The following is a 12,294-nucleotide window of genomic DNA, read 5'->3' as shown; positions in this document are numbered from 1 at the left end:
AAACAGATTCTAGAGGATGCTAAACTCATTGTAGGATGGAGAATACAGTTTTGAATAATTTTATATTTAAAACATACACTTGAAGTTACAAACAGAATTTTTTAAGGGTAGTAACTGTGAAAAACCAAAACTTATTGCCAAACACTGTGAAATAATTTTCTTTGGAAATTTATATGGAAGAGATCCTTATGGGGTAAACCTTATGGTCACTTAAGTTTGTATCCTAGCTGCATGATTCTGGAAGTTTTCTTTTCTTTTTTCTTCTTTTGAGGCAAGGTCTCACTCTGTCAACCTAGGTAGAGTGCAGTGGTATCATCATGGCTCACTATAACCTCAAACTCCTGGGCTCAAGTGATCCTCCTGCCTCTGCCTTCCAAATAGCTGGGACTACAGGCATGTGCTACCATGCCTGGCTAATTTTTCTATTTTTTGTAGAGATGGTAGACTTGCTCTTGCTCAGGCTGGTCTTGAACTTCTGACCTCAAGTGATTCTCCTGTCTCAGCCTCCCAAAGTGCTGGGATTACAGGTGTGAGCCACTGTGCCTGGCCTGAGAGTTTTATTTCTAATAAATGTCAGAATAAAAGCCTATCCTCTGAGTATGGGTAATCTAGCAAGCATGTATTTCAACTAATACTAGACTTCCATGATCTTTTTGCAAGGCTCAGGACTCAAAACTATTACTGAGACTAGCACAGAATTAGGAGCTCTTGAACCAGTGCTACAATAGTCATAGATCCTAAAGCTAAAAAGCATTTAGGAAATAATTTGGTTTAGCCTCCCCCATCATTTAGGCAGTGATATGTTATATATATGAGACAACTGAGGTTGTGAGGTTGTAAGACTCACCCAAGGTCACAAATTTATTAAGTGGTGGAGAAGATTTCAGAACCCTGGGATTCTCTGCTTCCAAGTATGATGATATCCTATAGCACTATACTAGGTATAATTTGGTTGTGAGATGATTGGAGAATCAAGAAAGTCCCATAAATACAGGTTGGTCCTCATTCTATTGGCTTGGTCTAAGTAATCCTAGCCTCTGGGATAGTGTGTATTTATTAATTATAGTCTACATTTTCCTAAAAGGATTGGCAGTACCTATAAGAGGAATAAGTTGGAATTATATACAGATAAGTCTGCAATATAGGCCCATTAGAATACCTAGATAAATGTTTATATTGCTACAGAATATATTCCCAAGAACTTTAATTCTGCAAATGTCAATTTTTAAAAGTTAAAAGATAACTGTTCCTCAATTATTGCTTTTAAAGCCAGAATTCCTTTATAAAAATCAGAATGATGTTTAAATCATTTTTAAATTTTTAAATGATTCCCATTTTTTTCACCTTTATAATATTTAAAAGTACCTTTATAGCAGAGATTCAGAATGAGCTATAGAGTCTCTTTTTTACATATTGCAGGTAGAAATTTCATTAAGTAAACTATTTCTAGCTCTAAAAATTCAATTATCTCAACCTATCACTTATCCCATATTTACGTATATGGATCATTGAATTCAGTTAATATTTGTGATATTTACCTCTGCAGTGTAGGTTAATTTCACAGAAGGAGTGTCCTGGCAAGGAAGAATTGCTCTGCAATGGATGGCCTGGGAGAGGGAGAAAGAAAAAGAAATAGCTATTCCCCTTTCTTATAAATCAACTCATTAAGAAATCATTAAAATTGCAGCATTGTCCGTAGACATATTCTTTAAAAAAATAAAAACAGGTCTCTCACTTCTTGGGATCTTTTAAAGTAGGAAAAACAGATTTTTAGATTTAAAAAAAATCAGATTTTCCATTTTAATCTAGGGTCAACTCTCACATTTCAGTTGAAGCATGGAGCAAACTGTGAAGCAGTGTTTCCTACTTTATTCTCTGAGCAATAGCAGTACCCAGTGAGAACTCTTAGGAACCCTGTGAAAAAGGGCTCTACAGTGAAATAAACTTGAGAACAGTGGCATATTACATCCCTGTCTTGGAGGGTCAGTGGGAACAGTAGCCTCCTGAGGGCTCTGAAAAGACCTGCAATAAAGAAACCCATTTGACTTCTTACATTTACAGATACTCAAAGATAGATATTCAGATATTCATAAGAGGTAGAGAGTATGCAATTTGTGTATTCTTGACCAGAACTTGATATCTCTTCCAGATTATTGAACTTAGAGTTTTTTAGGTTAAAAAGATATTCCAAGTGGCAACAGAAAGTAAACCGGTTGAATCCATGTGCCAATTCTTTTTTTTTATAGACTTGCATTCAAAATTGAGCCTAACACACAGGAATATTAGGAGGATTAAATATCCAAAGTGCCCAGCAAAATGCTTGGAATTATAGTAAATGTTTAATGAAGTTTCTTTAATTGTAAATTATTATTATAAGAATTAGGTCTTTTTTTCTTTCAGAAGCCAGTTTCATAATTATTATCCTTGTGACAGACTGTTTCTAATTGCATGATTCTTTATCCTTAGTATTTTTTTTTTTTTTTTTTGAGACAGAGTCTCACTTTGTTGCCTAGGCTAGAGTGAGTGCCATGGCGTCAGCCTAGCTCACAGCAACCTCAAACTCCTGGGCTCAAGCAATCCTTCTGCCTCAGCCTCCCAAGTAGCTGGGACTACAGGCATGTGCCACCATGCCCGGCTAATTTTTTCTATATATATTAGTTGGCCAATTAATTTCTTTCTATTTATAGTAGAGACAGGGTCTCGCTCTTGCTCAGGCTAGTTTCGAACTCCTGACCTCGAGCAATCCGCCCGCCTCGGCCTCCCAGAGAGCTAGGATTACAGGCGTGAGCCACCACGCCCAGCCTTATCCTTAGTTTTTAAACAGAAAATAGATGTAGGTTAAATCATAACATTTTAAAGGTACACTTAATATTTATTTATAAAATATATACATTTGTAAATGCATAAGAAAAATATGTTAAGGCTACATTCTAAACTAAATCGTGGTTACCCCTGGGCAATGGTGTCTGGAGAGGGTTAGGAAATTTGATCTTTCACATTACATTTCTTTACTGTTAGCATTTTTCATACTCAGTACATATTAGTTTTGTTTATTAATTTTTCATTTCATTTTATGACCATTTGAGTGCCTACTCTATGCCAAGTTCTACACTAGGTGCTGGGGATATAAATGTAAGTAAACCTAGATAGTCCAACTAGGTGGACCTGTTTCCAAACTAAAGGAAGCTTCTTTTTAAAATAATACATATGAATGTGTTAATAGTGACAGATATAAATGAAGATACATTTTTTTTTATAATATAAAATCAATTAAAACACTCTATTAGTTAAAACTCACATATCCATAAGACCACTGTCCATTTTGCTTCCTTAAACTGCATGCACTGGGAATTTTCTGCATCATAAATCATTCTGGAATCCTTCTTACCTGGCACTGACTAAAAAGGTATGGGTGCTCCTTTCCAGAAGTTTGTTCAGGAGTAAGCCACTGAAGAGCAGAAGATTTTGGAGATGTCTCAAAAGAAATTTCTATGACAACTTCTTGATTTCTGTATGAAACAAATACATATATTAGCAGAGTATAATTCCATCTAACTAAAATTTGGATTCATAATACATACCCTGAATAATGTAAATAATATCATAGAGTTTTCATTACTGATTCAGAGTGAGCTATAGGAATGCCACATTGCAAGTGGGTAAGTTTCCCACCTGAACGCCAGCCTGTGGGTCCTTTTCACTCTACCATGCTAACTAATAATGAAGGCATACCAGGAAATAATATAAGTTGGGTACCCCACTGTGTGTTATATACTTTGCATTTGTGATATCATTCAATCTCATATGGCAGTGGGGAACGTGGAAGAAATACTTTTAAAGCTTTGACTACCACAGTGGTAGGTGCCACAGCATGACACAGAGCAGGGTGGTCTGTGAGCTGTCCCTGATCCAAGGTAAGGTTAAGTCAAGGTATTCAGAGTAAGCATTTAGAAACTTCTAGTCATTTTGATACCTATTGAATCTAATAATAAAAAAAAAATGTGTGCTTATATTTAACCTCTTCTTCCTCATAATCCATTTTTATTACATTTTACAAAAGTATCAGTCTGTAACAGATGACAAAAGTGATCCTTCACCCCACATAGTTTGAGAAACACTGATGAGGAAACAGCAAGCTCTGGAGACCAGCAGCCCTGCCTGTGTTTGAATCCTGACTTACCACTTGCTATAAACTTGGGCAAATTATTTGACCTCCCTATTCCACAGTTTCTTTGTCTGTAGAAAGGGGTTAATGAGTTTTACCTCACAAGTTATGGCTGGGTGTTTCTCTTTCTTAAAGGGGATGAGAGGGCATGAAGACATTGGCCACTGAACAATGAGGGGTAGATCAGCCTTGTTCTAGGCCAACAGTTTCCACCCTTTTCCCCTCCTCAATATATTAAGAGGTAGGACATACTCTTAACATGACAGTTTTATTTGCCACTCTCTTGAATAAGTTACTTTATCTCTCTAAGGTTCCCTTTCCTCATCTGTCAAGTGTAGACCATAACACATGGGCTTACTGTCAGGATTAGGTTAAAGAATGCACCTAAAGCACACAAGGTACACAGTTACAGTTCTTATGATGGCATGCCCCCATTATCACTCTAGACATTAGTAAAATGATGAGTAATTAAAGAAGTAACAGTTACCCAAAGTCCCATACAATAAATGTCTTTACTATCTTAAGAACATATAATTCTCACTACTGTATAAACTTCAAGCTGGACAGAAGACCAGGAGTAGTGTACCAATTACTTCCCATATACAAACTAAAATAAAAAGAAAAACGTCTACATTAATTAAAAATATATTTTCCCCAGTATTTAGCTATAAAAGAAAAAGAAGATAACATTCATACTTGCTCAGAGCAATAGGAAGAGAAATTTCCATTGGTGATCCCTTGTAACTTTGTCTTTCTCCAAGAGCATATTTGACTTCTTGTCCATTGATGACTACTTTTTCTATTGTAAGGTCCTTTGTATCTAAAATCTAAAATTAATATTTTTAAATAATAAGAAAATAGTTTTAGCTACCAGAGAAAACTAGTATGAGAAATAGGTTACTACAATGATTATAGAGTAGAACTAGTTGCTTACAGAGAGTAAAATACAGAGTAAAATCACAAGGATTAAAGGAGTCAAAAGTTAGTATAGGTCTTATCATTTGAGACCCTAAGCTTCCTGAAAATTTTTGGGTTCTAAGATTTGCGTATATATTGTTAAGTAACTCTAGGATAGCCACACCAATTAGGGACTTTAAGTAAAAGTCAAATCTAAATTAAAATGCCTTTGCTTCTGTCTCCTAAAACTTAATTTCTGTTATAAAAGCTTCAACTTAAGTTTCTTTCACTCTAACTCCTCAATATATCTCACCATATATTTCTTCCTAGGATTCCAACTCATATGTACTTTCATATATCCATATATAAGGCCATGGGTTTTGTTTCTCCTATCTTTATTCTCTCTTCCTCCAAATTATTTAATTATTTTAAATCTTATTATACTGTGTATGTTGTTTTAAGCAGTCTCAAATTCTTTCTGGAACAAAGCAGGGTTTAAAAAAAAAAAAGCCTTATGCCCCACTGTTATGTTTCTATTTACATTTTCTACTTGTTATCTGCAAAGTGCTATGATGAAAAAACCACGGGCTTGTGTGTTAAAAACAAAACTAAAAACAAAAACCACCTTGATTTGATTCCCAGCACAGCCATTTATTTAGTGAAGACTAGAGGGTTTGCAGTCAGAAAGACAGCCTATGTTCAACTGCAACTGTTGGTTTCCTCTACTTACTAGTATATATGATCTTGGCCATGACACTAAAACCTCATTGAGCCAAGTGAAAGAAAAAATTCTGCAAGTTTCAATAAAAAGAAATGTTTGAAAGTTATCACAAATTTTGAGTTCCAAACTTCAGTGTAAATAAACCAAAACTTAAAAGATTTTTTTTTTTTTTTTTTTTGAGACAGAGTCTCACTTTGTTGTCCAGGCTAGAGTGAGTGCCGTGGCGTCAGCCTAGCTCACAGCAACCTCAAACTCCTGGGCTCGAGTGATCCTTCTGCCTCAGCCTCCCGAGTAGCTGGGACTACAGGCATGCTCCACTATGCCCGGCTAATTTTTTTTTTTTTTTTTTTTGAGACAGAGTCTCGCTTTGTTGCCCAGGCTAGAGTGAGTGCCGTGGCGTCCTAGCTCACAGCAACCTCAAACTCCTGGGCTCGAGTGATCCTTCTGCCTCAGCCTCCCGGGTAGCTGGGACTACAGGCATGCGCCACCATGCCCGGCTAATTTTTTATATATATATCAGTTGGCCAATTAATTTCTTTCTGTTTATAGTAGAGACGGGGTCTCGCTCTTCCTCAGGCTGGTTTCGAACTCCTGACCTTGAGCAATCCGCCCGCCTCGGCCTCCCAAGAGCTAGGATTACAGGCGTGAGCCACAGCGCCCGGCCCTTAAAAGATTTTAGAAAGCTAGGAATTAGTCCTGTTAGAACTCCTTCAGCATTCCCCAGCATCATAGACTTCAAGAACCGAGACAAAAAGAAGATGTGAAAATATTTCTATATTCCTATACTAGGAATTTGAGACACAAATAGATATGAAATATAGTCCCTACATAATCTAGTAGAGGAAAGACAAGCCAATTTTAAATAAATATGAATAAATAAATAATGAGAGCTCTTGGTTTCAGGTTACTGTCATAAGTAAGCAAATAATTATAAACAGATGTCACTCTGTACTACAAGTTGCCTTTCTAGTATAACATCTAACATTATTATGAGGCTGGGGGTGGTGGCTCACGCCTGTAATCCTAGCACTCTGGGAGGCTGAGGCGGCTGCATTGCTCAAGGTCAGGAGTTCAAAACCAGCCTGAGCACAAGCAAGACCCATCTCTACTATAAATAGAAAGAAATAAATTGGCCAACTAATATATATAGAAAAAATTAGCCAGGCATGGTGGTGCATGCCTGTAGTCCCAGCTACTCGGGAGGCTGAGGCAGCAGGATCACTTGAGCCCAGGAGTTTGAGGTTGCTATGAACTAGGCTGACGCCATGGCACTCACTCTAGCCTGAGCATCAAAGCAAGACTCTGTCTCAAAAAAAATAAATAAAAAAAAATAAACATTATTATGATTTCAGGCTCTAATTTGCTAAACAGATATGACAACCAGAAATCATAATTTAAAAATCTTCTCTCTAGATTTGGAGAATGTAAAACAACCAACAGGTTTTTAGATTGGGACATTCTTTTCAAAATGTAAACATCCTGACTCTTGCTTACTTAAATCAACAGAGGTAAAGCTTTCATTTTTACAAAACAGAGAGTGCAAGGGCATATTAAGCAGTAATGAGCTATCAAAATTCACTTTCTTTTAATAAGAGAGACTGCATTGAAATAGCACTTTATTCCAGTCCTGCCTGGGCAAACCTGCCACTGCAATAAAAGACAGCATCCTACTTCAGGAAGAACAAAGTGCAACCTACAAGGAAATAGTTACCTTCTTATAATACTTTTATTTATTTTCTTTCTTATAGTACTTTTGGTACTTACATATCAGTACATAGAGGAGTTGACCTATTTTCAAATCAATTAGTCTATTAACATGTTAAAGGACAATGAGTAAGAAAGTTAAGTGCTTTATTACAACAATTCATATTAACTCAAAATAAGATCTATTGCATAAATAGGAAAAAGAGGCACAAAACCCATCAATTCTTATCTCTACTTATAATTCTGCCCAATTATTTAACTCTACTAGTTTCCCTCCTCAAGCCTACAACATACTTGGTCCAATTGCTAATTGCTGTATCTCATTATGCTACACTGTGCAAAAAACACTGTGTTATCCTACCCTGGTGAAGAAGCCATATATGGCTGGTCTTTTTATGTCCCTCTTAATTCTAAAATGCTCTTCTAGGCCGGGCGCTGTGGCTCACGCCTGTAATCCTAGCTCTTGGGAGGCCGAGGCGGGCGGATTGCTCAAGGTCAGGAGTTCAAAACCAGCCTGAGCAAGAGCGAGACCCCGTCTCTACTATAAATAGAAAGAAATTAATTGGCCAACTGATATATATATAAAAAATTAGCCGGGCATAGTGGCGCATGCCTGTAGTCCCAGCTACTTGGGAGGCTGAGGCAGAAGGATCACTGGAGCCCAGGAGTTTGAGGTTGCTGTGAGCTAGGCTAACGCCACGGCACTCACTCTAGCCTGGACAACAAAGCGAGACTCTGTCTCAAAAAAAAAAATAAAAAATAAAAAAATAAAATGCTCTTCTACGAAATTCTTCAAGTGAAAAGTACAAACCAAATACTTTCAGGCCATTTGAGTATAAACATAGGTTGTAGGCCACAGGTTATATGGTACAGATAAAATCATTTGAATAACATTCCATGAATCTAAACGAATCTTCATTCAAATGGTTAGAGAGCTTGTAAAAGTATGTATTTTCTAAGAAATGCAATAATTAAGTCCTCCTTAGAAGCAACTATTAACGAAGCATACTGAGTCATCCTTAGAAAGCTTGAACGTTCCATCTGTCCTTAAATTATTAGAAGATGCTAAGAAGGGTGACAAGAATCAAAGGTAGAAAGGACGCTGAAGAAAAAGAGCTGCACCTAGAGTTAGAAAGCAGAGACTGTTGGTTTCAAAGCAAGGCTGAGAGAAGGGGTTTCGCGCCGGGAATCCTAAGGGATTTGAGAACCACCAGCAAGGGAGATCGAGGGAGCTGGGCGATCGGTCGCATCCTGCAGATGTGCGGGTTGAAATAAAGTGCCTGGGAGGGAAAAGTGGGGTGAGGGATCAACAGAACATGGGATCTGAGACTTGGATGAGACTAGACTGAGGAAGGTGCGCTGGGGGCTGGGATAAGTGTGGGGCCTGCGGAGGGGGTTCTGGGCTGCGGGCTGAGGCAATGCGGAGGCCACGGGGAATTAGCGTTGGGAACTAGGATTCTGAGGGACTATTGCAAAGATGAAACCCGAGGGCTGGGTGAGGAGAGAGGCGTGGATAGGACGCTAGGATGTGCCCAGCGACTGAAGAGAGGATGGGGGGGAGACTTAGGTGGAGGTGAGGGCAGGGACACACAGGCGTACGTGGGGCTGAAGAGGGCATGCTATGGGGTGAGTGGGGAATGAAGAGGAGGTGCAGAACAGGGGTTGGGTGGGGGATGCAGACGGGGCGTGGGGCTAGGCAGCGGTAAGCCGGAGACCCCGGGAGCGAGGGGCGAGGGGCGGGTGGCCAGGAGAGGCGGGCACCGGCAGGCGCCCCACCGTACCAGGCTGCGCAGATTGTCCTCCTGGGACTGGACCGTGAGCGCGGCGGTCCCGGTCAGCGTCCGGCGAGTGAAGTCGACGCTGCAGCGCAGGTGCAGGTGCTTGGTCTGGCAGATCGAAGCTGGAGAGGCCAGAGAACAGGTATCCACGACCTCCGGCATGGCTCTGAGGGATCGCGCCGCAGACTGACCCGCACCTCAACACCCAGCAGTGAGGCTCCGATCAGAGCAGAGGAGGCGGGGGGAGGCAGAGGAGAAGAGAGGAGGAGGAGGAGCAGGAGGAGGAGGAGGAGGAGGGCGTTCGCGATGCATGCCGGGAATGGAAGTTCCCCGGAGTCGGAGGAGTGAGAGGCCGGCGAAAGCTGGACCACAAGTCCCGTGGTGCAGCGCGACGAGGCCTGCGCTTCGCTGCCTGGGAGCGTGCGTGTCAGGGCGGGGTGGAGGACCGAGGTTGGTTTTGGAGGCTGAAGAGAGGGAAGAGCGGGAGGGAAGTAGGGGCAGGAGAGAAGGGAGGGCCGAGGGAAATAAGTGGAACCAGAGAGCAAATTGAGCGCTTCCACTTTAGTTCTATCCAACTTTAGTGGAAAGTGTGATGGCAACAAAATGAAAAAGACTCATTGATCGGTTGTGTGTAGTGAGGGCGGGGCGAAGTGAGAAGATATAAAAGGCTTGTCGGAAGGCCTTCGTCTGTGCGATTCCTCGTTAGTATAGTGGTGAGTATCCCCGCCTGTCACGCGGGAGACCGGGGTTCGATTCCCCGACGGGGAGGCACAAGAGCATTTTTTTTTTCTTTATTCCCCCCAATCAGCAGTAAAATTCATATTTTAAAATCTGTTTTGTTGCTGGGTTGCAAGTAAGCTCAACTCTGTCAGTTTTACTATTTATTAGGTCAATTTCCAGGCCCTGGGCCTCCAAAACAGAAAGCAAACATTCCCATTTCAGAAACCGTGATGATTTCTGTTACAGAAGTGGAGTGTGCGCTGGTGGCAGCGGGAGTGCAGAGCTGGGACTTCTAGCTCAGCTCTGGGGCCCCTCCGGGAGGTGAGAGAATAGCAGGAAGCCTTGCTTTGAGAGCGGGGCCTCAGAGTTGAAACTAGAGAAATTAGAAGAGGACAAGTCTCAAAGGACCTTAAACCTGTTTTCCAACCTATATTCGCTGCTCTTTTTACACGCTCTACTTTGGGTTGAGCTTTTAATCCTGAATGCATGAACGGGGACCCATTGAAGAATTTTAAGCAGGGGAGTGCCATGCGTGATCGAATTCACGTTACAAAGAAAGCAATAGTAGCATTCAGAAAATGAAAATGAGATATCAAACCAGAAGCAGGAGAGTTAGGAAACTATTAAAATAGTCCAGGCAGAAAATACTGGGGGCCTGACACACGAAAGTAATGAGTAGTAAGTTAGAAGAGAGAGGAAGGAAGGAATGTGGATTCACAGATTGAGAGGATCCTAAGATGACTCTCAGGTTTTGGGCTTCGGTGGCTGGGTAATCGCTAGGACAGATTCAAGGGGAAGATGCCAAGTTCAGTTTTGGACTTTGTGGAGTTTGGAAACCTGTGTGAGTCAAAGTGGAGATGTCCATCAGTCACTTGGATATTCAAGTCTGTAGCTCTGGGGAAGTGTCAGGGTCGATATGATAACATCACATGTGCAGTAGAAGAAAGTAGGGGATATACTCAACCCAAGTAGAGTATATAAAGAGAAGAGCAGTGAAAACAGGTTGGAAGCTGGGAGAACAGCAGAATTTAATTTTTTTTAAAGGCAGGCTAGAAGAAGAGAAACCCGTGAATAAACCAGACAGAGCCAACCAACAATGTCAAGGGCCACTAAAATAAGGAGTGAACATTTTCATTTGGATTTAGCAGTGAGGTGAGAGTGGGAAAGTGGTGGTTTTTTGCCTCTCATGGTTTGAGAGTAGTGGATTGAGCAATGGAAGAGAAGAGGGGAAGTAGAACATAAACCACTGTTAGGATACATGGTTTTCTCACGAAGGGAAGATAAAAGGGGTAGCTGGAGAGAAATGAAGCATTGGGAAAGGTTTTTTTTTTTTGCAAGAGAAACTTTAACATATTTAGATATAGAGGTAAAAGGGTTTCTAGAGATGAGGAAAATGAAGATTTAAGAAATGTGATGAGGCCAGGTGCGGTGGCTCACGCCTGTAATCTTAGCACTCTGGGAGGCCTAGGCAGGCGAATTGCTCAAGGTCAGAAGTTCAAAACCTGAGCAAGAGCGAGACCCCATCTCTACTATAAATAGAAAGAAATTAATTGGTCAACTAATATATATAGAAAAAATTAGCCGGGCATGGTGGCACATGCCTGTAGTTCCAGCTACTCTGGAGGCTGAGGCAGGAGGATCGCTTGAGCCCAGGAGTTTGAGGTTGCTGTGAACTAGGCTGAAGCCACGGCACTCACTCACTGTAGCCTAGGCAACAAAGTGAGACTCTGACTCAAAAAAAAGAAACGTGATGGAGCGGGCGTGCTGCTACAGTTCGATTCTCTATCAAAAAAGATCTAATGATTAAATTTGGCTCCAGCAACAGAAAAAGATGCTATCTATACATTTTGATATCCTTGTGTTGGCCTCTGCAAGCCAGAGGAAAACAAAAATATCCCAAACTATGAAATCCAATACCTTACACATGCACAGGTCCTAATTTCATATGGCCTGAGAATTTATGACATGATCAACATTTGCAAACATTTATTTTAAGGTTGCCAAATCTTGGGTTACATATGATACAATAGAATTGATTTAGCTAAGTATTACAGAATCAAATCATCTTCTTTAGCTAGTATGGAGAAAGGATAGTTTGTTTTAATAAAAAGACGGTCAATATGATCTTCCATTATTGATTACCAGGAACCCACAGGGTTTATTCCACTTGTGTTCAAAAAATATATCCACAGAAAACCACAAATGAATTCCTCAATTGATTAATATATTCATTAAAAGATAAATATACAGGCCAGGCGTGGTGGCTCACGCCTGTAATCCTAGCTCTCTGGGAGGCCGAGGCAGGCAGA

The 12,294-nt window shown here is 40.5% G+C and overlaps 1 protein-coding gene and 1 non-coding gene across 2 annotated transcripts in view; one reads left to right on the top strand and one right to left on the bottom strand.

Annotated features, from left to right (window-relative positions):
* The window catches only part of LTA4H (leukotriene A4 hydrolase), a 32,670-nt gene extending 23,147 nt beyond the window's left edge, over window positions 1–9,523 (bottom strand). The window contains exons 1-4 of the mRNA XM_012775320.3: window positions 9,269–9,523; window positions 4,862–4,992; window positions 3,389–3,509; window positions 1,539–1,607 (exon numbers count right to left, since the gene is read on the bottom strand). Coding sequence (XP_012630774.1) covers window positions 1,539–1,607; window positions 3,389–3,509; window positions 4,862–4,992; window positions 9,269–9,427 — 480 coding nt within the window. The 5' untranslated portion in view covers window positions 9,428–9,523. The remainder of the gene's footprint in view (window positions 1–1,538; window positions 1,608–3,388; window positions 3,510–4,861; window positions 4,993–9,268) is intronic.
* Window positions 9,524–9,961: 438 nt separating this feature from the next.
* Window positions 9,962–10,033, top strand: TRNAD-GUC (transfer RNA aspartic acid (anticodon GUC)). Its single transcript has one exon. It is a non-coding gene; the product is annotated as a tRNA-Asp (tRNA).
* The last annotated feature ends 2,261 nt before the right edge of the window (window positions 10,034–12,294 follow it).

Source organism: Microcebus murinus, chromosome 10 (genome assembly GCF_040939455.1).
Source record: "Microcebus murinus isolate Inina chromosome 10, M.murinus_Inina_mat1.0, whole genome shotgun sequence".
Taxonomy (NCBI): domain Eukaryota; kingdom Metazoa; phylum Chordata; class Mammalia; order Primates; family Cheirogaleidae; genus Microcebus; species Microcebus murinus.
The sequence above is the reverse complement of the archived record's forward strand: the minus strand, read 5'-3'. Positions and strand labels throughout refer to the sequence as shown.